Raw genomic sequence first — 26,700 nt, forward strand, 5'->3', positions numbered from 1 at the left:
GTGGGCGCAAACATTGCCATCTTAAAATAAACTCCCCCGTTTATAAAACTTGGATTTCGGGACCTACTGCAAAGTTTTTCACCATAAAAGGAGTCAAATTCTGAAATATTGCCCAAGCACTATTGTGGGAGTTAAAGAACCCTTGTTTATATTTAAAAAAAATATATTAAGGAATGTGGTGTCTCTTTGTGGGAGAAACATCCAAGAGGTCATTTACAGGGTCCCCAGCCACCCAGCCACCCATCACCCCATCTCAAAAACATTTTTGGGGGGATTGACATTCCAGGGTTTGTCTGAAAATCCAAAATTGCAAAACAGAAAGCGAACGGGCGTTTTCGAGGAAAGTTTTGGGGTAGAGTTGAAATAAAGGGGCATGTCTAAATCAGATTTAACAGATAACAGATAATCAGAGTGGGAAGGGACCTTGTAGGTCATCTAGTCCAACCCCCTGCCCAAGTGGGAGACCCTACACCATTTCTGACAGATGGCAGTCCAGTCTCTTCCTGAAAACCTCCAGGGATGAAGCTCCCACCACTTCCGAGGGCAACTTCTGTTCCATGGGTTGATTGTTCTCACTGTCAGAAAGTTTCTCCTTATTTCCAGGTTGAATCTCTCCTTGTTCAGTTTCCATCCATTATTCCTTGTATGGCCTACAGGCGCAACAAGCATCTAAACGAAAACGTCCATAATTGAAACAAGATTTATGTGCAAAATCTTATGCAATAAACCGGAATGGGCAGGGCCAAGACAAGCTACCGAGTGAGCCAAAATTCCATTTAATTTTAAGGCAATTTAATTTTAAAATGTTTAGTCTTGTTTGATTTGAGCTGGCGACTTATGGGTGCATCCGGGTGATATTCTTGGCAATGATTCCGAAATGCTTCCCCGGCCCTGCAATTTCTGTTACTTCGGTCTCTATTCAATAGTCACATGATCTCCTTGTGGTCTCTTGTCCAAGTTCTAATCACACTCCAGCCAGGGGTGTGTGTGTGTGTGTACACACACACACACACACACACATTCACACACACATGCATACATACATACATACATACAGGGGTTGGGGCTGTGTGTTTAGTGCATCGATCTCTTTCCAGGATATTTTTGAAGCTTTTCTTGTGTTTTCTGCAACTTCACAGCCTGTAGCCCCGTGAAATGGCAGGTTCCATCATCCCCTGCCACAAGCAGAAGACAGGAAATTGAGGGAAGGAAGACCTTTCACTTTCTTCACCCAGAATCTGGCTCACTCTGTCTCCCAGTGTCAGCTCCAAAGTTGTAAGTTGTTATTTTAAAAAGAGTGGGGTCAGTGATACAAAATGCCCACCCACAGCGGGTATGCGACGGATGGACGCTTTGCTCAAAAGCAGGCAGGTTTTAAAAAAATATTTGTTTCCTATCCTTTTCCAACTCGACATCTGGTGTTACCTGCAAAACATCACAGGCACCTTCTCGAAGAGAGAGAGGGAGGGAGGGGGAGAGAGAAAGAAAAAGAAAGAAAGAAAGAAAGAAAGAGAGAGAGAGAGAGAGAGAGGAGGGAGGGAGGGAGGGAGGAGAGGAGAGGAGAGAGAGAGAGAGAGAGAAGAAAGAAAGAGAAAGAAAGAAAGAAAGAAAGAAAGAAAGAAAGAAAGAAAGAAAGAAAGAAAGAAAGAAAGAAAGAAAGAAAGAAAGAAAGAAAGAAAGAAAAGAAGGGAGGGAAAGAAGGAAGGTGGGAAAAGGAAGGAGGAGAAAAAAATAAAGTAAGAAGATGAAGAAAGAAAGAAAAAGAAAAGAGAAAGAAGGAAGGGGAAGGGAAAAAGGAAGATGAAAGAAAAGATAAAGTAAGAAGATGAAGAAAAAAGAAGGGAAAGAAGGAAGGAAGGGGGAGTGGGAACAGGAAGATGAAAGGAAAGGGAAAGTGAGAAGATGAAGAAAGAAAAGAAAGAAGGAAGAAGAAAAGGGGAAGAAAAGAAGACAAAGAAAGGACAGGGAGAAGGAAGGGATGAAGGAAGGAAGGAAAGAAAAGGAGTGGGGAAAGGAAGGAGAAAGAAAAAGAAAGAAAGAAAGAAAGAAAGAAAGAAAGAAAGAAAGAAAGAAAGAAAGAAAGAAAGAAAGAAAGAAAGAAAGAAAGAAAGAAAGAAGGAAACTTCCTGTTCTTTTCCCCTTTTTTAAAAAAGCAACCCTTTAGGAATTGACAATAAAACCATCTACACACTATTTGCAAGACCTCATTGAAATAAAAATGGCCTCTGCCCCGAAGGATTTGTGGGGGGGAGAGTGAGCCTTTGTTTCCCCAGAGACAAGGAGCCTTTTACTCCTTGTTGTAAAGAAATCCACCCTGAATTGCTGTATTATGTGTGTTCTATTCCCTCGGGGAAACTGCCGGGAGCAGTTTCAGCTTCAAATCAGCTTCTTCAGACCCACTTTTTCACCAGTAGAGGGCGCTGTCGTGGCTTTCCCATCATCCCCCGCTTGGGCACCCCAAGTGGTTCAAAGGCGGTATTGCAAGCTTAACAAACCTTGCACCCCAGTGAGCTGGTGCAAGGGAGTCCCTTGACTTAACGACCAACAGTTTAGCGACCAAAGTTACAACATATTTAAAAAAAAAAAAAAAGAATTTACAGCCCCATCCTTCCCGTTAATGACCACGTAATTTGCTTAATGGCCACAGTGATTCGTTTAACGACCCACGACGAAAAAGGTCCTGAGATCGGGCGCAACTCGGCGAACAGCTGCCTCACTTATCCACAAGAAATTCTGTTCCCAATTGTTGTCGTAAGTCGAGGACTACCTGTGAAATAGGTCTGTTTTGGTTCCTGACAATTCTGCCAGAGGCTTTGATTCATTCCGCCAAATGAAGGGAAACCCTCCAAGGTTGACACCTCTCCAGGCCCTGCAGGGGGTAGTTTTGTGCGTAGTAGCGAGTCACAAAAAAATGGGGGGTGGGGTGGAGGAGGGGAATCCTTTTTGGGGGTGCCAGAAAAGCGAGGCAAACCCAACTCCAGAATCCCAGCTCGCAGCTCTTTCAGAAGCCTCAGCCGGCCTTTGTGGCTTTCATCTTCTCAATCTGTTGCAAGGTTTGAGCGATTGAGCAAGCTGCTAGCCCTCATTAGTCACCTTCAAACCAAGAGTTTCGCCGATGGATGGAGAAATAAGTAGCCGCCGTTGGAAGAAAAGAGCCTTCGGGGTTCAGTTCCAAGTGGGGAAGAAAGACGCTGGAAACATGGAGGCTGCTTGGAAAGATGGTTTAATGGTGGGCAGGATCCCATGCCTTGGGTGAAGAAAGAAGGAAAAAGGCAGAGATGCTGAGAGTCCCTGGGTTTTATACCCTCTGTTGGGATTTGAATTTGGGCTTGTATTCTGATTGGTTGTCAGACTCCCATGGGGCCATGCAGGGGCAACTCTGTAGGTTGTCTTTTGAGTCCCAGGCTTGGTTGAGCCTTTGCTGGATGATGATGATGATGATGTCATGAAAGGGGGTTTAGGCAATTGCTATTATGGCTCTACCTGGAGTTGATCTTTGTTATGTAAAATAGACTGGCCTAGGCCAGAGTAATAGTCCATTAGCAAAGGTGGGTGGGGTGGGCTGAGTTTCTGCCTCTTTTGAGTTTCTACTTTTCTTTTTAGGGGAAATATTCTGCCTTTTTTAGTATATCCCCCCAAAATTTCATTTTTCCTAGGGGAGGGGTGAGTTTTTAACTTCCAACGCCACCGGTACCGCTCGTCCTTGACTTACAACGGAGCCCAGCCTTTCTGTTGCTAAGAGAGATAGTCAAGTGGATCGTGCCCCGCGTGACGACTTTTCCTTGCCACGGTTTTGTGAAGCGAATCCCCCGCGGTCGTTCAAGCGAGTAACCCGGTTGTTAAGCAAATCTGCCTTTTTCTCCCCCCACACCCTCCCTTGATTTGGCTTGTCAGAAGGTTGCAATCACGTCACCCTGGGGGGGCCCTGCCCCCCGTCATAAATACGAGTCAGTGGCCAGGCTTCTGAAGTTTGATCGCATGACCTGCAAACGATCGTAAGCATGAAAAGTGGCCCCGAGTTATTTCCCCCCACAATCCCGTTGTAACTTCGAACGGTCACTCAACTGTAAGTCTGTATTTATGAGAGCTCTTCGGGCGAAGTTTAAAAACTTAAAATTATTAGAAACTAGCTCGATCCCCGTGCTTCACTACAAAACCATGTGGTCAGGCTTAGTTTTTGGGGAGGAAAATAAGGAAATAAAAATTGTGCCCTCTGCCTACCAACATCCATCGGTATTCATCTGGCTAGCGTCCTGTCAGTGTGTGAGAGAGTTGAGGGCTGCTTGGAAACTGAAAGAGTATTTGCTGTGTGAGTAAGGAGGAGACAGCAAGGAGCCTGGGCGTGGCTTAGCTCAACCGTTCTATACTAAAGCTGTTCGGTGCTCTGAAACTGCAACTCCTCTCCTCTGCTTGTGTTTTGTATTTGGAAGAGATTTATTTTCAGGTGAGGACTAGAACTCCTTAGCATCAAAGCGTGTTAATAATAATAATATAGGAAATACTCTAAATGCTCTGAGGGTCATTTGGAAAAATCCTTTCTTAGTGAGCCCCTAGAAGCCAAGAGGAACGTAGGTCCCAAATGTCAAGTTTGTAGGCTTTACGGTTCTGGAGATTTTGTGATGATGCGTGAGTGGCGTTTCGCTTTTATATATATATATGTGTATATGAAACAATCTCTTGAGAGGTTTCCTTGGGTTTTTCCTGGGAACTCCTAACTTTCCAAGCAACCACACGGCTTGACATCTTTCATAGTTGGCTTAATGCTCACAGGCTGTTAAATAAGTGTGGCGAAAGCCAAAACAATCTCTTGAGAGGTTTTCCAATATATATATATATATATATATATATAAAAGATGTCAAGCCGTGTGGTTGCTTGGAAAGTTAGGAGTTCCCAGGAAAAACCCAAGGAAAACCTCTCAAGAGATTGTTTTGGCTTTCGCCAAACGTATTTAACAGCCTGTGGAGCATTAAGCCAACTTGGCTTGGATTCAGGGAGGAAGAAGCTAAACTTCACTTTCGAACTTCCAGAGGATTGGCGGAGAATGTCATCAGGAACCAAAGGAAGTAAACAAGACCTTGCAAAAAAAAAAAAAATTAATAATAATAACCAGACGCAGAGTGTGCAAAAAAATTCAAAAAAGCAGACACGTGCAAAGTTGCAGAAGTAGGAATGAAATTTTGAAAAAAGGTGCTCCAGTGGTTTGCCGGAATCCCAGTGGAAATTCCACGTGACCAATCAACTCTATAGCAAAAAAAAATAAAAATGCTGTAAAATCAGACGTGACTCACTTAACTGCCTCGCTCTGCAACGGGACCTTCCAGAACAAATTCTGGTCATAAGTCGAAGAGTAGCTGTACGTTTCTGCCTTTTTGACGCGGTGTAAGCCCTGGGCTCTCTTTGGATCTGGAGGAGTCTTTGCGCATCTCCAGAATTTAGTTTGTAAACTTTTCTGCCCCCTCCCTCGGCTTTTATCCGTCTCTCCCCCACCCCCCCCCCCCATACCCGGCTGCGAGGTCCTTCCTCCAAGCCCCCTCCCCCTAGAGCCCATGGGGAGGTGGCTTCTAGCTCCTCCCGGCGGGGAACGATGGGCCCTGCAGTCCTGCCACCCCGTGGGAAAGCGGGCGCGGCGCGCTCCGAAGTTGGCCAACTTTCTCTCCGCTTGGATTCTTCCGCTCCACTCCGGCAAGGCGGGGTGGGGGTGGAACGGAACCGGGCCGGCCTCTTGAAGCTTCTCCTCCCCTGGCCCGGACCCACCCCCGCTCAGTCTCCGCCTCGCTGCCTCCAGAGGCTCCGGCCCTGGGAAAGAGACAGGCAAGAAGCGGCGAGAGGCGAGGGGAGGCGGCGGCGGTCCCGGGCCAGCAGCGCGCAGCCATGGCCGGGGCGCGCCCGGGGGTGCACGCGCTCCAGCTGGAGCCCCTCCGCGTGCCGGAGACCCTCCTCAAGGGCAGCAAGTTCATGAAATGGGACGAGGTGAGCCGAGCTCTTCCCCCTGCCCGCAACCCGGGGCAGGAGTCCCCTTGTTTCCCTTCCCTTTCTCCCTTCCCTCTCTATCCCCCTCCCTTCCTCTCTCCTCCCTCCCTCCCTTCCCTTCTTTCTTCTGCTCTCTCCTTCACTTTTCCTTCCTTCCCTCTCAACTCCTCTCTCCCTTCTCTTTTTCCCTTCCTTCCTTCCCTCTCTTCTTTCCTTCTTTCTTTAGCTCCCCTTCTTTCCTTCCTTCTCTCCCTCTCTCCCTCCTTCCTTCTCTTTTTCCTTCCTTCCTTCCCTCCCTCTCTTCTTTCCTTCCTTCCCTCCCTCTCTTCTTTCCTTCTTTCTTTAGCTCCCCCTTCTTTCCTTCCTTCTCTCCCTCTCTCCCTCCTTCCTTCTCCTTCCTTCCCTCCTTCCCTCCTTTTCCTTCCTTCCCTCTCTATCCCTTCCTTCCTCTCTCCTCCCTCCCTCCTTTCCCTTCCTTCTTCTGCTCTCTCCTTCACTTTTCCTTCCTTTCCTCTCAACTCTCTCTCCCTTCTCCTTTCCCTTCCTTCCTTCCCTCTCTCTTTCCTTCTTTCTTTAGCTCCTCTTCTTTCCTTCCTTCTCTTCCTCCCTCCTTCCTTCTCCTTCCTGCCCTCCTTCCCTCCTTTCCTTCCTTCCTCTATCCCTTCCTTCCTCTCTCCTCCCTCCCTCCTTTCCCTTCCTTCTTCTGCTCTCTCCTTCTCTTTTCCTTCCTTTCCCTCTCAACTCCTCTCTCCCTCCTTCCTCCTCTTTTTCCTTCCTTCCTTCCTTCCTCTCTATCCCTTCCTTCCTCTCTTCTCCCTCCCTCCCTTCCCTTCTTTCTTCTGCTTCTCCTTCTTTCCTTCCTTCCCTCACAACTCCTCTCCCTCCTTCCTTCTCTCTTTCCCCTTCCTTCCTTCCCTCTCTTTTCTTCTTTCTTTCCCTTCTTTCCTTCCTCCCTCCCTCTCTCCCTCCTTCCTTCTCTTTTTCCTTCCTTCCTTCCTTCTCTCCCTCTCTTCTTTCCTTCTTTCTTTAGCTCCCTCCTTCCCCTTTCCTTCCTTCCTTCCCTCCTTTTCCTTCCTTCCCTCTCTATCCCTCCCTTCCTTCCTCTCTCCTCCCTCCCTCCCTTCCCTTCCTTCTGCTGCCCTTCTTCTCTTTTCCTTCCTTTCCTCTCAACTCCTCTCTCCCTCCTTCCTTCTCTTTTTCCTTCCTTTCCCTCTCTTCTTTCCTTCTTTCTTTAGCTCCTCTTCCTTCCTCCTTCCTTCCTTCCTTCCTTCTTCCTTCCTTCCTTCCTTCCTTCCTTCCTTCCTTCCTTCCTTCCCTCCCCTCTCTTCTTTCCTTCTTTCTTTAGCTCCTCCTCCTTTCCTTCCTTCCTTCCTTCCCCCCTCTCCTCGCGGAGACGCGGAGTTTTCTTGCCTTTCCCCGCCTCCCTTTCCTTGCAGGTCCTTTCAGAGACAACCCCCCCCCTGCCCCACCCTCGCCCACTTTCCCTTTCTTTGCACCCCGCGGCTTTACATGGGGGGTGGGGGGAGTGGGCTTTCTTAAGAACGCGGCGCGGGGTGGGGGTGGGGTGGGAGAAAGTGACAAAATGCTTTTCTGGATTGTTATTTTTTCTTTTCTTCCTGGAACTTTGCGGGGAGGGGAGAGAGCGTCCTCCCTAAAAGCCCTTTCGTTTTTCAATGAGTTATGCCCCCCCCTTGTCTGCTGTTGTAAGAGGAGGGGGGGCAAAGGATGCCACCCCAGCCGGAATGGCTGCTGCTTCCCTCCCCTCTCTCTTTCTCTCTCTCTTTCTCTCTCTCTCCCTCCGCGCCTCCATCCTTTTTATTTCGTAAGACGCTCTTAAATTCCTTTCCCTTCCAAACTCCCCGTTTCTTCGTAGCTGCAGGAGGGTGGAATTTTTAAAAGGGGGGGGGGAGGCCGCGAGAGAGAAAAAAAACTCCTTATGCAAATTTCTCCCGCAATCTGTTCTCCCTCTCTCCCGTCGGCATCTCGCCCCTCCCTCTCTAGAAGGCCCCCTCCCTCTTTTTCAAGATGGGGGTTTGTCCCCATCGCTCATCCTTTGCTCCTTCCCTGCCTGTCAATTTACCAGGTTGCAAGTTTTGCTTTAGTTGCTGTGATGCCTTTAGGGGAGGGGGGAGTTGCAAAAAACGACCCTTCCCCATGAATTGGCTTTCAGCCCCTGGGTCTCCTTGGCCCCCCTCTAATTCCCACCCCTTTTCCAAGAGCCCCTCCCCTTGCAGAGACCCTAACCCTCACCCTTTCTCCAAGAGCCCCTCCCCTTGCAGAGACCCTAACCCTCACTCTTTCTCCAAGAGCCCCCTCCCCTTGCAGAGACCCTAACCCCCACCCTTTCTCCAAGAGCCCCTCCCCTTGCAAAGACCCTTCCTCTTGTTTGAGGTTGGCGGAGTCCTTTTAGAAAGTGGCCCCTTCCCCTCCTCTTCTCCCCTTCCCCCACTCCAAAAAGTTTTCCAGGCTGCAAGAAGTCTCAAACAACAACAACAACAACAACAACAACAACAACCCTAACAAAACACACACAGCAGAGGTGGGGTGAAAACTTGCAGAAATGGGTCTGCAATCCCACACCCCCAACCCATGCTGGAGTTTCTCCATTCTCTCTGGGCCTTTTTAAACGGATTTCCCTGGCCCCAGCAAACCAAAAATCTTGATCCTGTACACTTTCCCATGGCCCATCCACACTAGCTTCGTAGGCACCTTCCCCTGTCCTGAAGCCGGAGACCTGGGCAGGTGGGAATCGGAGCCCAGAACAAAGACAACCTTGTTGGCCACTTTGTGACGGGTGGGCTTCAACTCCCAGAATTCCCCAGCTGGCGTTGCCGCCGTGGAGATTTCTGGGAGTTGAAGTCCACCTGTCTGGGATTGTCTCACTACAAAAAAAAAACAAAAAAAAAACCCCTCCTCCTTGATTTGGAACTGGTGCTTCTCAACTTCCCCAACTTTAAAGACAAGGGGACTTCAACTCCCAGAGACCTCCCACAAGTGGCAAAGCTGGCGAAGGGAATTCTGGGAGTTGAAGTCCACCCGGCAGGTTGAGAAAGATGGCTAGAGGTGCATTGCTAAACCCCACTGCTGTGTTATTGCACATTTTCCCTTCTGTGAGGTCTTCCCAGCTGTGTATCTCCATCAAATATCCCTACGAATCCCCGGAATTCACATTTTTCCCTTCTTCCTGAAAGCCTCTGGTGACCTAAGTCCTTCCTTTACCTCCCACTCCCCACACACAGTGGTTCATGTATTCCCTTGCTCGCCCCCACCCCCAACCTTGGGTTTCACAACCTCACAACCTTCAACAGCCTCTTGCAACCCGCCCCGGGCTGGGTTGACTTCCTTCTCTCCAATCCCAAAAAAGGAAGTCAGCCAAGTTGAGGCTAGAAATGAAAAAAAAGAAAAGAAAAGCAGTAAAATAAAGAGATATCATTTCCAATTGAGCCTCTGATGCCGAGGGACCCAGAGAAATAGAGAGGAAAAAGAGAAAGAGAAAAAGCTCAAAGCGGCTCAGAAATATATATATATATTCTTTTGCTGAACCTCTCCAAATCATATCTTGGATACTTCAAACTGTCTTCAGCTGTTTACAGGGACAGAAGGAAGTTTGCAGTTTGTGGCATTGCAAAGGACTTGGTTGTGGGTTGCAAACCCAATCTCCCATTTTTGTGGGTCTCATTTCTCCTTTGCAGTGTCACCCACATCTGGGGGTAGGGAGGAAAGCGAAGGCTGAACTTTACAGAAACTTTTCAGAGTTGGAAGGGACCTTGGAGGTTCTTCTTGTCTAACCCCCTTTCTCAAAGCAGGAAATCCTATCCCTTTCCGGTCCAACGGTTGTCCAAACTTTTCTTGAAAACCTCCAGTGATACAGCATCCACAACTTCTGGTGGCAAGTTGTTCCACTGGTTAATGGTTCTCACTGTTAGGAAATATCTCCTTAATTCCAGGTTGCTTCTCTCCTTGCTTAGTTTCCATCCGTTGCTTCTTGTCCTGCCTTCAGGGGCTTTGGAGAATAAAGTAACCCCCGTCTTCTTCGGGGCAGCCCCTCAAAATACTGGAAGGTTGCTATCCTGTCATCCCTAGTTCTTCTTTTCATCAAATAGCTCTGGCTGCCAGCCCTATTGCAAGGAGAGAGAGAGAGAGCTGGGGTAGGATGGAAAGGTGTTTGTGGGGGCTGGGGACCCCCCCTAAGCAACAGGTGGGGCCAAATGGAGTGAGGGGGTCATATCTAGAGAGTCCCTCCCCCAGATGTTCCTATCCCTCTTTCTGTCTCTTCTCTCCCTTCCCCTTTTCCTGCCCCACGGATGCAAAAAAGAAGTCTTTAACAAATATTTGCGTAAGTCCAAAGAAACACGTTCCTGGATTGTCTGCCAACTTGGTTCCCTCCAATCTTGGCTTCAAGAGCCGCCTTCTCAGTCAGCTGCAGGGCGGAATCTCCCAGGGAATCCAAGACGAAGTCAGATCCGGGATTGTGCAGATCGCCAAGGGTCAAATCTGCACGCAAACCCTGTGCTGCCTCTCTCCAAAGGGATTTGAGCCACGCTGGGAAACTCGCTTTGGCTCCTGGTTTAAGGCCTTTCGAGTAGCGTTTCTCCTTGTCAGATTTGAAGGGGCGGGGGGAGAGAGAGAGAGAGAGAGATAGACTTCAACTCCCAGAATTCCCCAGCCGGCATTGTCTTAGTGGAGATTTCTGGGAGTTGAAGTCGACACATCTGGAATTGCCCTTTTCAAAAAAAAAACAAAAAACTGCATTGATTGAGAACTGTGTTTTTCGACTTTGACAGTTTTAAGGTGGGTAGATTCCCAGAATGCCCCAGCCAGCATGCTTTAAGAGGTGACTTCCACTCCCAGAATGCCCTAGGCTGTGCTTTAAAATGGGCAGATTTCAGCTCCCAGAATCCCCCAGCAGCATGCATTAAGAGGGTGGGCTTCCAGCTCCCAGAATCCCCAGCCAGCATGCTAGGGTGGCTCCCAGAATCCCCAGGGTGTGCTTTAAAATGGGCAGATTTCAGCTCCCAGAATCCCCCAGCCAGCATGCATTAAGAGGGGTGGGCTTCAGCTCCCAGAATGGACCCCTCCCAGAATCCCGGCTGTGCTTTAAAATGGGCAGATTTCAGCTCCCAGAATCCCCCAGCCAGCATGCTTTAAGATGGATGGACTCCAACTCCCATAATTCCTTGCTGGCTAGGGAATTCTGGGAACAGAAGCCCATCCTCCTTGAAGTATGCTAGATAGAGAATCCTGGAAGTTGAAGTCCACCCCTCTTGAAGTCACTACTGTTTTAAACAGCGAGAAGGACAGAAGCTGATAGCCGAAACAGACTTTTTATCCACAAAGTGGTGTTTGGGTGGGTTGGTGGTCCTGACACATTACCTAGTAGGGGGTCTGGGGGTCTTATTTACAGCAGGAGGTCAATGTTTCAAGAGCTTTCAAGGCCCCTCTTGTTTTGCAACTCCTTCCACACCTGTTGGGAATTAAAATAGGCTGCTTGGTGGTCTCCTTTCCCTCCCTTGCACACCAGCTCCTGTCTTTAGAGAGGAGGGGTCCACAACAGAGAGACCCCTGCCCCTTCCCTTTCAGCCTCAGCAAATAGATTCTGACACTTTCAGAATCCTTTGTCCTTTCAGTTATCATTTTTATTGTCTGCAGGCAGAGCAAGAATTATTCTTCCCCTGCCAATATTCCCACAGAGATAACGGTCCAGAGGGCAGGGAGCGAGTGCGAGGTCACGCTCCGGGTGTGCCCGATGAGAGCTGGCAAGTGAAATCTGGTGGAAAGGGTGGTGTTTTTGTTTTTGCAAAGAGGCCGATTCAAATCACTTTAATCTGCAACATACGCCCGCCCCCCCTTCCCTTTTAAACATCTTTTCATCGACTTGCTGCTCGGTTTTCGTGGCTCTTGCGTGCAAAGAGACGAGGTTTGCATTAGAAATCTTGGCTGGGGAAGAAGTTTTGTCTGCCCTGGGGATGCTCCTAGCCCTTGATGGCATGTGTGACATTCTCTCTCTCTCTCTCTCTCTCTCTGTGTGTGTGTGTGTGTGTGTGTGTGTGTGTCTGTCTGTCTCTCTGTGTCTCTGTTTCTCTCTCTGTCTCTCTCTCTGTTTCTCTGTTTCTGTCTCTGTTTGTCTCTGTCTCTCTGTCTCTCTGTCTCTGTTTCTCTCTGCGTGTGTCTCTGTCTCTGTTTCTGTCTGTCTTTCTGTCTGTCTCTGTTTCTCTCTGTGTGTCTCTGTTTCTCTCTCTGTGTGTCTCTCTCTGTTTCTCTCTGTCTCTCTCTGTGTGTGTCTCTGTCTCTCTGTTTCTCTCTGTCTCTGTTTGTCTCTCTGTTTCTGTCTATCTCTCTGTCTCTGTTTCTGTCTGTCTCTCTCTCTGTCTCTGTTTCTCTCTGTCTCTCTCTCTGTCTCTGTTTCTGTCTGTCTCTCTCTCTGTCTCTGTTTCTCTCTGTCTCTCTCTCTGTCTCTGTTTCTGTCTGTCTCTCTCTCTGTCTCTGTTTCTCTCTGTCTCTCTCTCTGTCTCTGTTTCTGTCTGTCTCTGTCTCTCTCTGTTTCTGTCTTTCTGTCTCTGTTTCTGTCTGTCTCTCTCTCTGTGTGTCTCTGTTTCTCTGTCTCTGTTTCTCTCTGTCTCTGTTTCTGTCTGTCTGTCTGTCTGTCTCTGTTTCTCTCTGTCTCTCTCTCTTTCTGTGTCTCTGTTTCTGTCTCTCTCTGTCTCTGTCTCTGTTTCTGTCTGTCTGTCTCTCTGTCTCTGTTTCTGTCTGTCTTTCTCTCTGTCTCTGTTTCTGTCTGTCTCTCTCTCTGTGTGTGTCTCTGTTTCTCTGTCTCTCTCTCACTCTGTCTCTGTTTCTGTCTGTCTGTCTCTCTGTCTCTGTTTCTGTCTCTCTCTCTCTCTGTCTCTGTCTCTCTCTCTCTGTGTCTCTGTTTCTGTCTGTCTCTCTCTCTCTCTCTGTTTCTCTCTGTCTCTGTTTCTGTCTGTCTGTCTCTCTCTGTCTCTGTTTCTGTCTGTTTCTCTCTGTCTCTGTTTCTGTCTGTCTCTCTCTCTGTGTGTCTCTGTTTCTCTGTCTCTCTCTCCTCTGTCTCTCTTCTCTGTCTGTCTCTCTGTCTCTGTTTCTGTCTCTCTCTCTCTCTGTCTCTGTTTCTCTCTGTGTGTCTCTGTCTCTGTTTCTCTCTGTCTCTCTCTCTGTCTCTGTTTCTGTCTGTCTGTCTCTCTGTCTCTGTTTCTGTCTCTCTCTCTGTCTCTGTTTCTCTCTGTCTCTCTCTCTCTCTCTCAATGGTATTTCAGCAGCCACCGTATCTTTTCAAAGAATTGGAAACCAGAAAAGATTCCCTCCCAAGTCCCCCAAATCTCCCCAAGTCGCTTCTAGGAAAGTCGGCCGAAGATAGACTGGATTTCCTGGCTGCATTTAGGTTTAAAGTGAAAGTTTGCAAGCTGTCAAATCTTCTAGCTGCAGAAGAGCATCCTAAGAGTGTCTTTTGAGGGTTGGCTGGTTTGTTTGTTTGGTGCAATGCACGGGGGAATCTGATTTTAACAAGATAACAGAGTTGGAAGTCTTCTAGTCCAACCCCTATACCACTCCAGACAAATGGCTGGAGCACCCACAATTTCTGGTGGCAAGTTGTTCCACTAGTTAATTGTCCTCACTGTTAGGAAGTTTCTCCTTAATTCTAGGTTGCTTCTCCCCTTGATGAGTTTCCATCTGTTGCTTCTTGTCCTGCCTTCAAAGTGCTTTGGAGAATAGCTTGACTCCCTCTTCTTTGGGGCAGCCCCTCAAATACTGGAACACTGCAAATATTGGCACACAGAGACACACACAGGACTGCTATCATGTATACGTGTGTGTGTGTGAATACATATACGTACATACACACACACACACACACACACACACACACACACACGATAGCAGTCTTCCAATATTTAGGAAGATTGTCCCTTGAATAAAATTTGGTAGCTTGAAAAGATCCTAGCATATTCACCCTGATTTTTAATTTGATTTTTGATTTTTAGCCAATCTCATTGCATACATGTTGTACTCTGGCAATAAAGGTAATAATCATCATCTTAAAAACAGCATGCTGTATTTCAAACTCCAGCCATCATTCCCACATATCACAACGATTCCTTACAAGCGTCGTTAAGATAAATGTATAGAGTCTTTACAGATCCCATGACAGTGGGATTCATTCCTTCTGTGGAATTTAGTCTTCCGTATAACTTTTTGTTTTGTTTTTTAAAGTTCCTGACCCTACTTTAGCCTGCCAACCGCCCAGTGATACATTATCCAAGAATTTTCACTTTTTAAGTCATTATTGCTTTAGCAGAGGAAATGCACGAAGAAGTGAAATGGACGTTTAAAAGCGAGCCAAAGAGAATCCGAGAAATTGCAGGACTTGCTAATTTCCCTGCGCATCGCAGGTGAAGGGCTGGGCAGCAGCGTTTGCCAAACCTTGAAAGGGGCATTTAAATGGCCACAATTAAGGAAAGTCAAAAAAAGCAAAGAGATGATTAGCACAGCTTCGTTGAAAAGAAGCCTCTTCAAGATGACCTCAAGTCAGGCCAGCTTCAGAGTTGACTGAAAACAAGATGCAATTATATAAAACTGCACAGGAATAAATGATAACATGGAACCCCTGTTAAGCCTGGATTCCCCAATGGGTGTTAAGGAAAACAAACTAAACAGAATGCGCAGCGAAGTCAGATAGGAAGACAGGTAAATGTGTGAGATAAGTTTTCTAGTTAACACGCAGTAAAAATACAGATACGCTTGTGCTATCAAAAATTATAATTTATTCCATTTAAGAATTATAGCATAGTCATTATAAACAGTCCATTAGTCAAATACCAAATTCAGTCAAGTCTTGTCGAGGATACTCTAATTGCAAAGTCCGTGTTGAATAGCCAGTGTCAGTACACATATAATAAATCTGTCCAAAACTTATCTTCTCTCCATTGAGAAATATCTTCAAAGTAATCCAACACTTCTTCTCCTCCCCGATCCAGCAAGAATGCAGTCTTCAAATAAGCCAGCCAGTAAGAGCCAGAGAATGCCTTGCTGCTTATATAGTACTTTTACAGCTGCACCCTTAATTACATTCCTCTAGCTTAAAGTCACATACACTTTATCTGACAAACCATGATTCATCATTTTATTATCTTTACCCAAAACAGTTAGGGTAAAACAATGTTATCCCTAACAACCCCCACCAGACATGGTCCTCCAGGAGGGATGTTCTTCCCCCAAGAAGTGATGGGCTATAACAGGGGGGTCTTCAAACTTGACAGCTTTTAAGGCTTGTGGACTTCAACTCCCAGAATTCCCCCTCCAGTCATGTGAGCTCAGGAATTCTGGGAGTTGAAAGTTGACAAGTCTTAAATTTGCCAAGTTCGGGCTACAATCTTGTTCTGCTTTTGCAGAACTTGCACATCATTTAGAGATTTTTCTAGGGTGGGGGAGGAAAGGTTTCCGCCCATCAAAGAATTTCTTAAGTTTTATTTTGTTTTGTTTTTTTCCATTTATTAAATTTAGAGGCTGCCTGGTTTGCAAACATCTCCGGGCAGCCTATCCTTTCAAAAGTAAAGATGGTACAGCAGAGAGAGAAAAAAGTCACAAACGTCTAGGAAAAAAAATAATAACATTTACATAACTTTTGCAAAAATATGCAAAAAGACCCCTAACGGGCACAGCCGCTATCATGCACCAAGGCCTGGGAGATAAGCCAGGTTTTTCAAGGACTTTTAAAATATCTTCAGGGCAGAAGCCAGACAGATCTCCAAATTCTTCTGCATTGCTTTAGATAAGTTTTTGTCACGCTTGGCAACTTCCAAGATGCGTGGACTATGTCTGGACAGCTCCAAGAACTCCTTGTGAAAGTGTGCTGACTAGGGGATTCTGGGAGTTGAAATCCACCCCTCTTAAAGCAGGCTGGGCTGGGGAAATCTTGCCTAGCAATGGAAATGCTGGGCCCCGTTACAGTCGTAAGCTGAGGACTTTGTCAGTAAGCATGAAGTGTATTTCTTTCCCGTGTCTTTTTTAAAATCTTCATTTTTTTCCCCCCTCTAAATTTTCTCCACCACAGCCCTGCAGGGTAGGCTGGGCCAGGAAGAATGACAGGCTCAAAGTCATTACGTGAACATAAAGCTGCATATTAACTGATTTTTTTTTTAGCGATGCTCTGTTCACCATTTTGAAAAGGAAGTAAAACTGTAAAATAGTTTTTTAAAATGTGCACAAAAGTTTTATTTCTATCATCTGTCTATCTATATAATTTCTCTATCTGTCTAACATCTCTCTATCTATCATCTTATCTATCTTCTATCATCTATCAATGATCTGTTTATCAATTATGTATCTATCCATCCATCTGTTTGTCAGTCTATATCATCCGTCTGTCTATCTACTATCATCCATCCATCTCTCTTAACTTAATCTCTCTCTCTCTCTCTCTCTCTCTATTGTCTATTTATCTTCTATCATCTATCAATCATGTGTTTATCAATCATCTATATCTCTCTACTTATCATCCCCCCCTTCTGATACTAGCAATAATCCCTACTGTGCAAGAAAAAGAACATCAGATAACAGATAAGCAGAGTTGGAAGGGACCTTGCAGGTCATCTAGTCCAACCCCACCCACCCAAGCAGGAGACCCTACACCATTTCTGACAGATGGCAGTCCAATCTCTTCTTGAAAGTCTCCAGTGATGAAGCTCCCACAACTCTTGAGGGCAACTTCTGTTCCATTGGTTGATTGTTCTCACTGTCAGAAAAATCTCTCCTTATTTCCAGGTTGAATCTCTCCTTGATCAGTTCCCATCCATTCTTCCTTGTCTGGCCTTTGGGTGCTTTGGAGAATAGCTTGACCCCCTCCCTCCTCTCTGGGGCAGCCCCTCAAATATTGGAAGATGCTCTCCTGTCTCCCCTGGTCCTTCTCTTCCCTAGACTCGCCAGGCCCAGTTCCTGCAATCGTTCTTCCTATGTTTTAGTCTCCAGTCCCCTAAACATCTTCGTTGCTTAGGTTGCCATCAGATTTTTGACTTTCTCATTTCTCCCACCTCCCTTTCCAGGAACCAACCAGCCGAGCCCTGGTGACTCTCCGCGTGGATCCTCAAGGCTTCTTCCTCTACTGGACCGGCCCGAGTTTGGTAATTGCCTTTTGCCTTCTTCAACCTCTGCAAACCCCCGCCCTCCCCCCTCAACCCAGCCCTCCCCCTCCCTCCGTGCCTTCTTCCCCAGCTGCCTCCCATCTCTGTTACAAGCGTTTTCGGCCTCTTTATCGTGTCGGTGGACGGATGTGGGAGCTCGGAGAGGCTCTGCTGGGTGCATCTGGTTTATCGCGGAAGCCAGCAGCGCAGGGGTTTTTGTGTGTGTGTGTGGGAGGGGGGGAGAGGACACCAGGGGGCACGGGCCCACTTCCCCCCCCCCTGCTCGCCTCTGCCGTGGGGGATCTCATCCGGGGGCCCGGCTGTGGATGAGATGGCCAGATATAGGTGTTCCTTTCAACGGGGCCGTGACAAGCCACATGCACACACACACACACACACACAGAGTCACACACACATGCCACCCCAGGGGAAGGCGGGTTGCGTTAGCAGACGTTGGGTTGAGGTGTTTGTGTTGTTGTTCTCCTTTCAGGGCTTCGAAGCCGCTAAGCTGGTTTGTCAAGAAATCTAGGCTGAGAGGCAGAGGGTGTAGCTGGAGGAGGCAGGCAGGCTGGCTGGCTGGCTGGGAGGTCTTTGGGCTTCCAAAGCCAAGGAAACTGGTTGAAACTGGGACTTTTTTCTCCTCCTCTTCCTTCTCTTTACTTATTTCATTTATTTCTTTGCCGAGCATGTGTTATATACAAATATAAGTATAAACATGATTATTAATACATGAAATGGATACAAATAAAAAGGGAACATTAGGACAGGGAGGGTAGGCACGTTGGTACGCTTATGCACGCCCCTTCTTCCTCCTCTCCTTCCTCTTCCTAATCCTCTCCTTCCTCCTTCTCCTGCTCCTCTTCCTCTCCTTCCTCCTCCTCCTCTTCCTAAGCCTCATTCCTCCTTCTACTTTTCTTCCTCTCCTTCCTCTTCCTAATCTTCTCCTTCTCCTTTTCCTTCTCCTCTTCTTCTCCTTCCTCCTTCTCCTCTCCCTTCTTTTTCTTCCTCCTCCTCCCCTCCTTCCTCCTCCTTCTCCTCTTCCTAAGCTTCTCATTCCTCCTCCTCCTTTTCTTCCTCTCCTTCCTCTTCCTAATCTTCTCCTTCTCCTTCTCCTCTTCTTCTCCTTCCACCTTCTCCTTCTCCTTCTCCGCTCCCTTCTTTTTCCTCCTCCTCCTCTCCTTCCTCCTCCTTCTCCTCTTCCTAATCTTCTCCTTCTCCTTTTCCTTCTCCTTTTCCTTCTCCTCTTCTTCTCCTTCCGCCTTCTCCTTCTCCTCTCCCTTCTTTTTCTTCCTCCTCCTCCTCTGCTTCCTCCTCCTCCTCCTCCTCTTCCTAAGCCTCTCATTCATCCTTCTCCTTTTTCTTCCTCTCCTTCCTCTTCCTAATCTTCTTCCTTCCTCCTTCTCCTTTTCCTTCCTCTTCTCCTCCTTCTTCTTCCTCCTCCTTCCTCCTTCCTCCTTCTCCTCTCTCCTTCTTCTTCTCCTCTGCTTCTTTCTTCTCTCTCCTTCTCTCCTAAGCCAATCCTTCCTCCTTCTCCTCTCCTCTCCTTCCTCCTCCTTTTCCATCTCCTCCTCTGCTTCCTCCTCCTCCTGCTCCTTCATCATCATCATCCCTCATCCTCTTCCTCCTCTCCTCCTTCCTCTTCCTTCTCCTCCTCCTCCTGATGTGTTTTCCTCCAAAAAGATTTTATTTATTTATTATGCCCACTTTCCCCTCTACTGCGAACAATATAAAGTGACAGGAAGTCCTCAATGTAACAACCGCAAACAGGATGGCCAAATATAAGTAAAATTTAAAACATAAATATGCCATAAAATATAAAATAGTAATGAAAATATTGACTCTATGAATAAAAATATAAAAAACCCATAATATTAAAATAATAATAATTCAGTTGACTGAGTTTCATGTTTAATGAATAAAAGTTTATAATAGTAATAATAACCATAAATAAAAGAGTGAAAAGAAAAGAAGTGCAAGAGGAAAAAAGAAACCACAGAAATACCCCTCTTTTCTCTCGTTCTTTCAAGGGGGAAATTTTCTCTCTTTTTAAAAAAGGAAAACAAAACAAGAATAAAAGCTCAGGCTGCAACCTCTTTGTATTTGTCTCTGCACGAAAAAGAAGAAGAAAGAAAGAAAATAAAACACACCACACCTTGCAAAGGAATGTAAGCTTTGGAAAGGCATGCAGGAAGAAAAATCCTCCCGATTTTAAAAAAGAAAGCACCATTATCAACCCCTTAAATTGCCAATTCTTTGCCTACAGGTGTGGTTTATTTTTAATTGATTTATTTTTTTCCTTTCAAAAAGCGATTTCCTCTCCACTCAGGAGAAAAGCCCAAAGAGCTTTCAATTTTTTTTTATTTGTTTTTGCTCTCGTCACCGCATGATTTCCCTGCACAATCTCCTTGCGGTTCATAGTGCTTTGGCATTCAACAATCATGATGACAACCTCTAATTTGCCTTTTTTATTATTTTTTTTCCAACTGGACTCTTGGCCCAGCCCAGGAAGGGTGAGAGATCAGAAAAAAACAAAAAGCCAACCCACAATCGGCATTAAACTACCTTATAGACCCCAATGGAGCCCAGAATTTATGACGCTGAGCGAAACCTCTCTTGCCACATTTTTTTAAGCGAATCACTGCAGTTGTGAATTGAGTAACACGGTTGTTAAGTGAATCTCTCCACCCTTGACATTGCTGGTCAGAGGGTCCCAAAAAGGGGATCGCTGTGACCGTCATAAATGCGAATTGGTCGCCAAGCGTCTGGATGTAAATCACGTGAGCATGGAGGCAACGGTCATTAAGTGTGACAAACAGTCGCAAGTCCCTTTTTTCAGCGCCATGGCAACTTTGGTCACTAAGGGAACCGTTGTAAGTTGAAGACTATTTGCAATTCATAGCACAGGTAGTCCTTGACTTACAACGGTTCCCTTAGTGACTGTTCAAAGTTACAACAGCACTGAAAAAAGGGACTTAGGAGTGTGGTTCACACTTATGACCGTTGTAGTATCTCCATGATCATTTGATTAAAATTCAGATACTTTGCAACTGATTCAACCTATGACCCGTTGCAACGTCCCGGAGTCACGCGATCCCATTTTGTGACCTTCGGACAAGCAAAAATAAGTCAATAATGCAGAAATCAGATTTGTTTGTTCCTTTATTTATTTATTTTAGAAAATTTATATTGCTGACAATTCGCACATGGCAACTCAGGGAGGTTTAGAGGCGTATGAAAACCTCATATATAAAGCAATAAAACTAATAAAAGAGAATCATTTAGTTTAGTTGACTTTATTGTCATTGTACCTCATACAATGAAATTAAGTACCATCTCCAGTGTACATTATGACTATGAAAATAAACACAAACACACACATCCTTCAAATGCTATACATTGAACTGATATTGCATTAATATTGCACTATACAGTAGAATTCAGTAGAGTTACTGCCCTGGGGGATAGAAGCTGTTTTTCAGCCTATTTGTTCTTGTTTTTATTATCCTGTACCGTCTGCCAGATGGTAATAGTTAAAAAAAAAAAGGGTTCCCAGGATGAGATGGATCTTTAAGGATGTTTTAAACTTTCTTAAGGCAGCGGGAGCTATAAAGCTCTTCCAAAGAGGGGAGAAGGCAACCCATGATCCTCTGGGCAATGACGTTCACCCTCTGGAGCGCTTTCCTATCTGCCCCTGTGCAATTGGCAAACCCTACAGAGGCAAACCAATCACATAATAAATTAATAAAGTAATATAATCACTGCACCCTGGCGACAACAGTTTCACTTAACCACCGTGCGACTAACCGAACAGCTGCAACTATTCACTTAACAACCGAGGCAAGAAAGTTCGTAAAATGGAGCAAAACCCACTCAACGAATTTCTCCCTTAGCGACAGAAATGTCGGGCCCAATTGTGGTCGTAAGTCGAGGACTCCCTGGGTTGCACTCTTAAGCACGTTCTTCTTTGCAGTACATTTCTGATAGGGGCAATTAATGGAAACCCGAGCAAATGGCGTGGAAGTGTGTTGTTTTCCTACAAAAGGGAAGGGTGTGTGAACGGATAAAACCCCGGCTAATGGGCATCCTCCAACACAATTAGTGCAATAAACACTAATGTTCGTTGTTACTGATTTCTTTTTGGGTTTTTTTTTTCCTTCTTCTTCCTTTTCTTCAATTATGCAAGAGCCAGCTTTTGAACGTTTTTTTTTTAAAATAAAAGGAGGTTTCTGGCAGCAGAATTAAAACAAAAACCTCAAATCTAAAATTAATATGTTCCTTGTCGTGGGGGCAAGGAAAAAGGAGACCTCGATACCTAGTCTAATTAACACATTTTGCGGTTCTTGTCAATGCAGGAGGATGTGGCAGAATTGGGCCAGGATGCTAATAAAGCACTTTAATTGAAGAAATGTCCTTTTTCTTTTTTTCTTTTTCTTTTTGGCTTGTTTCTCCTCTGCAAATTGACAGGAAGTTGACGTTTTGGATATCAGCTACATCCGAGACACTCGGACTGGACGTTATGCTAAGCTACCTAAGGTAAATTAGGGTTTATAGGAGGAAATTTAAAAAAAAGGGGGGGTGCATGTTCCCCAAATCACTTTGATTTCCTAGGACATCATAGCACTAAATGTCAGGGCTCCGACAAATCCACTCCCATTCAAATCACATTTCTCAGAGTAAAAAAACAAGATTTATTAGGAGTGACCATGTTGGCGTTACGTGGGTGCAGCCGACACTGAGACACATCATTCATTTCCCCCTTGACCCTGGTCTTCATCCCACCCCCTGGATGTATATTCTCCAATGGGACACATCCATAGCCAAGAGTCCTCAATCATGCTCTCCAGTAATAATCTTGCGTGCCAACAGCTTCGGCTGCCTAGCAATTATCTGAAGCATTTAAGGAATGCACTTCTTTCCTCCCACTCCCTTTCTGCTGGCAACTAAAAAGACCAAAGAAGTATTTTTTAGTTAACACTAAAATTTGAGGTGGGTTTTCCTCTACAGGTATTCCTTGACTTACAACCATTCATTTAGTGAGCATTTCAAGCCACGACGGCAGTGTAAAAAGTGAATTGTACGTTTTTCACCCTTAGGACCGTCGCAGCCTCTCTGCTGGTCACGTGATCAAAATTTGGCCACTCGACAACTGTCTCATATATACGACGGTTTTGCATTACCCCGGGGGACATGTGATCCTTCTGACAAACAACGGGGAAGCCAAATTCACTTAACAACCAGGCAATTAACTTAAGCGTTAAAGGTTTCACTTAGCAGCCGTGGCAGAAAAAACTTCATAGAACGGAGCAAAATTCACTTAATGAATGTCTCCCTTAGCAACTGAAAACATTGGGCTCAATTGGTGGGTTGTAAGTCAAGAACTACTTACACACTGAGCAATTCCATGAAACTGTAGTAGTCTCCAAGCAGCCTCTGGTTCGGAGGGTACAAACTGGGTTGACTTTTTGCACAAAGCCACGATTGGTTTAGCTGGTGTTTTTTTTTTAAACTGTGGTTTAAACTGTGGCTGACAGGCTCGATCGACTCCACATTCAAAACTCTGATCCTTGGTTTTGATCCTTGGATCCGCAGTTTTCCTGAGAACAAACTGTGGTTCGTTGTGTACAAACGGTGGTTTGTTTTCAGAGTATAAATTGTGGTTTGTTGAGCCATGGCAGACTGGCCCGCTCCATTCTGCATGCAAAATTCTGATTTTGGGTATAATTGTTGTTGTTGTTGAAAGTCCATTGTTTTTGTTTCTCCGTTTTGGACTTTTTAATATGTAAGCTTCCTGGAGTTTGTGGAGTCAGCCAGTCTCTCCATTAATGAAATAAAAGAAGGAAATAAAATTAAAATAATTTGATGACCAGGGTAATAACTTGACCTGCTGGAAAGACCCAGTCATAACATCCTCTTATTGCATTAAGCTTGGATTTGTTTTAAAATATGTTTTTCTGAGCTCAATACAGTAACTTATTGAGTTATGGAGTTTGATAAACTCCCCATCCTTCAATTCTCAATATTCCACAATGGCTGTTGCTAAGAATTCTGGGAACTGAAGTCTTTTCAAAGGTGTGGACTTCAGTTCCCAGAATTCCCGAGGCAGCATGGACATTGTTGAGAAATCTGGGAGCTGAAAGTTGCCATGTTTAGAGAGTAATCGGTTTAGGGAAAGTTCACACGCACAATTTCAGGTTGCAAATCCGTAATGAAAATGAAAATACTAGCTGGGGGGTTCTGGGAGTTGAAGTCCGTCCAAATTAAAGTATGCTGGATGGGGAATTTTGAGAGTTGAAGTCCACCCATCTCGAAGCATGCTGGATGGTGGATTCTGGGAGTTGAAGTCCATCCAACTTAAAGTATGCTGGATGGGGAATTTGGGGAGTTGAAGTCCACCCATCTCAAGGCATGCTGGCTGGGGGATTCTGGGACATGATGTCCACCCCTTAAAGCATGCTGGCTGGGGAATTCTGGGAGTGTCTTAAAGTTGCCAAGTTTGAGAACTTCTAACCGAAATCATGCTTCTTAATAGCCTCCATCCAGTTAAGATGGCTTCTCCCAGCTTTTCTATGTCTTCTCTTGTCTTTTGAAGGATCCCAAAATTCGGGAAACGCTGGGCTTTGGAAGTCCAGAACAACAACCCGAGGATAAACTTTTGACCGTGGTTCACGGACCTGACCTGGTGAATGTGAGTTTCCTCAACTTCATGGCAGTTGTCCAAGACAATACAGCAAAGGTAAGGAGGCCCTGAAGGTGAAACCTTGTGTGTGTGTGTGTGTGGTATTCAGTTTTGTTCGGGTATTTTCCCACGTCTTTATAGTTGTGCTTTTAAAGTTGCAGCGACGTTTCAGCAGAATCTCATCTGCCATCATCAGGCTTCTGTACTGTGTTCGTCTGTGAGTCAGACTTTTACAGTTGTTTCAGTTTTAAATTTGGGGCTAGCCTACTGCTGTGCCAGAATGGTTTTTTCTTCATCCTGATTGGTTGGGAGTCTTGGTCTGTGTTTATTGGTCTTGGAGTTTGCTGTGTTCTGCTTGTGTTTCTAATATCTTCTGTCTGTTTTGTGGCTTTTTTTGTGTGTCTTGATTGGCTGGCAACATTGTGTTCCTGTATTGGAGGCTTTTAGTGCAGCTTGGCTCCGAGTAAATGGACGTCTATCATTTATTAGGAATCTAGGTTTCATCTGGGTGCCTGGTTGGGGTGTGTTTGAGCTGGAGGTATCAGGGGGGATCTGTTTGTGCCCACGTGTTTGCCTGGCTTGTGGTGTGGAGATTTTTTTGTTTGTGAATGCAGGCTTCCAAATAATTGACAGTCTGGTGGAATCATCTCTTCTATTCATGCTTTCAGGTCTTTTTTCAATCTCTATGGCTTCTCTGATAATTCTGTGGCTGGGGTTTTCTATAGTGGCTAGGGTTTTGGTGCCATTGAAGTTGATGCTATGACCTGTGGCTTTCATGTGTTGGACTAGTGAGAACGTGTGTTCCAGCTTTTTGACTGCATTTTTGTGTTCATCCAGGCAGGTACTTATTCTTCTATTGGTCTGTCCAATGCATGTGGCCGGGCATAATGCACAGGGGACTTCATATATACCTTGGTTTTCCAGGTCAATTTTATCTTTGGGGTTTCTAAGGATGGCTGCTATTTTTCTGTCTGTTTTGAAGGCAGTCTTGATGTGATGCCTGTGTAGTATCTTACTGATTTTGTCTGTAGTACCTCTTATGTAGGGCAGGACAGCTGTTCCATAGGTCTGTTCATCTTCTAGGTCTCCATTATGTCTCAGTGTGTTTTTGTGGTTCAAGCCGGTGATTTTGCTTTTGTGGAAGCCGTTGGCTGTCAGTACTTTAGTCAGGGTGCATAGTTCAGTCTTAATGTGGGTCTTGTCTGCCAGGCGTTTGGTTCTGGTGATTAGTGTTTTGGCCACGGAGTTTATCTGTGCTGGGTGGTGGTGGGATTGGGCGTTGAGGTAGCGGTTGGTGTGTGTTTTCTTCTGATATATGGTGTGTCCTAGTGTGCCATCTGTTGTTTTTTTTGTAGATTAGTACATCTAGGAATGGTAGTTGTTTGTTTGTTTCCGTTTCCATGGTAAACTTGATTTTGGGGTGTGTGCTGTTTAGGTGTGTTAGGAAATTGTTTAGGTTTTCTTTTCCATGGGGCCAAATCACAAATGTGTCATCGATGTATCTTAACCATAGTTTGGGTTTGTGGATGGCATTAGCCAGGGCTCTGGATTCGGATTCTTCCATGAACAGGTTTGCAATGACGGGTGACAGTGGTGATCCCATAGGGGCTCCTTCAATTTGCTTGTATCTTTGTCCTTTGTATATGAAATATGTGTTGGTTAAGCAGTGTTCTGCTAGTTCCATGAGGTGTTTAGCTGGTTGGTATTTATTTTTGATGATTTCAAGAGTTTCCTTTATCGGGACTTGAGTGAATAGTGAAACCACGTCGAAACTTACAAGCAAATCTTCTTATTCCACGTATAGATCTTTGATCATTTCCAAGAAGTGGTATGAGTTTTGTACATGTGAAACTGCTGCTTCAGCATGGGGCTGTAGCTGATAAATATGAGATGGTTGTCAAGCATCTGGCTTTTGATCAGGTGACCATGGGGATGTTGCAACAGTCATAAGTGTGAAAAACGGTCATAAGTTCAGCTGTAGTCACTTCAATCGCTAAACGAACTGTTGTACAGTGAATAAAACAGTTTCCTGTTTGCTTATGAAAAATGACATGATTCACAGCTAGTTCCTAGAGTGGTGCGGTGGGCCTAGAGGTGGAGCTGTGGGTTCGATCCCAGGTAGCGGCAGATATTTCTCTCTCTCTGGACACAGGGGGAATATAACTGCTGAACAAAATTCCACATTGGTGACAGGAAGGGCATCCGGCCAGTAAACACTCAGCTCCATGGGGTTGTTAAATGATGATGATAGTTAGCTCCTCAAGGCAGAAATCAGTCTGAATCCTTTCTCCCTGAGAAACTAGCTTTTTTACATGCAGGGAATTGATTTCCTGTGGGACCCCAGGACCCCAGAATATGTTTTCCAGTCTTGATTTTCATGGCTGTATAATTGTTCAGATAGAGCTGCATTGCTTTCAGATTTCCTGTTCTGGCAATTGTCCCTTTTTAGTTCTGGATTACTAATTAAGCTAAATAAATTGCAGGGGATTTCTTGGGCAGAGCTGCAAGCAGCTAATGGCCCATGTTTTCATTTACACAAAATCACAATGGTTGCGACTATTTTGTGTTCTCTCACACTATTCCGTCTGAAGTAATGTGTATGTTTTTGGAACGCATCTTAAAAACTTTTTAAAAACACTTTGGGAAACTTTTTTTTAAAACCTCCTCAACTAAAACCCTCTCCAGGCGACATCCGGGCATCGAAATGCCAAAACCCATAACAATAAAAACAAAATGTTTTAAACCGCACTTTAATTGAACAGTGCAATAAACAGGGGGTTTCTTTTTAACCCACGGGGTTAAATAGCCGGAATCTATATTTCAGATTTGCAAAGAAATCCAAGGCTTGTTCATCCTGTGGGCTATTTATTTGCTGTCTTTTTGAAAGCTGTTTTTGCTTAAAAACAGATCTGCCCATGGGT

General features: G+C 45.4%; 1 protein-coding gene across 1 annotated transcript in view; it reads left to right on the forward strand.

Moving 5' to 3' along the window:
* Positions 1–5,736: 5,736 nt before the first annotated feature.
* PLCB3 (phospholipase C beta 3) overlaps positions 5,737–26,700 on the forward strand; it is a 57,845-nt gene continuing 36,881 nt past the window's right edge. Inside the window, exons 1-4 of the mRNA XM_087943177.1 lie at positions 5,737–5,971; positions 17,026–17,103; positions 21,568–21,636; positions 23,693–23,836. Coding sequence (XP_087799303.1) covers positions 5,873–5,971; positions 17,026–17,103; positions 21,568–21,636; positions 23,693–23,836 — 390 coding nt within the window. The 5' untranslated portion in view covers positions 5,737–5,872. The remainder of the gene's footprint in view (positions 5,972–17,025; positions 17,104–21,567; positions 21,637–23,692; positions 23,837–26,700) is intronic.

Source organism: Notechis scutatus, chromosome 14 (assembly GCF_049901735.1).
Source record: "Notechis scutatus isolate UNSWTSFEM ecotype Mainland chromosome 14, rNotScu1.2, whole genome shotgun sequence".
NCBI classification, from domain to species: Eukaryota; Metazoa; Chordata; class Lepidosauria; order Squamata; family Elapidae; genus Notechis; species Notechis scutatus.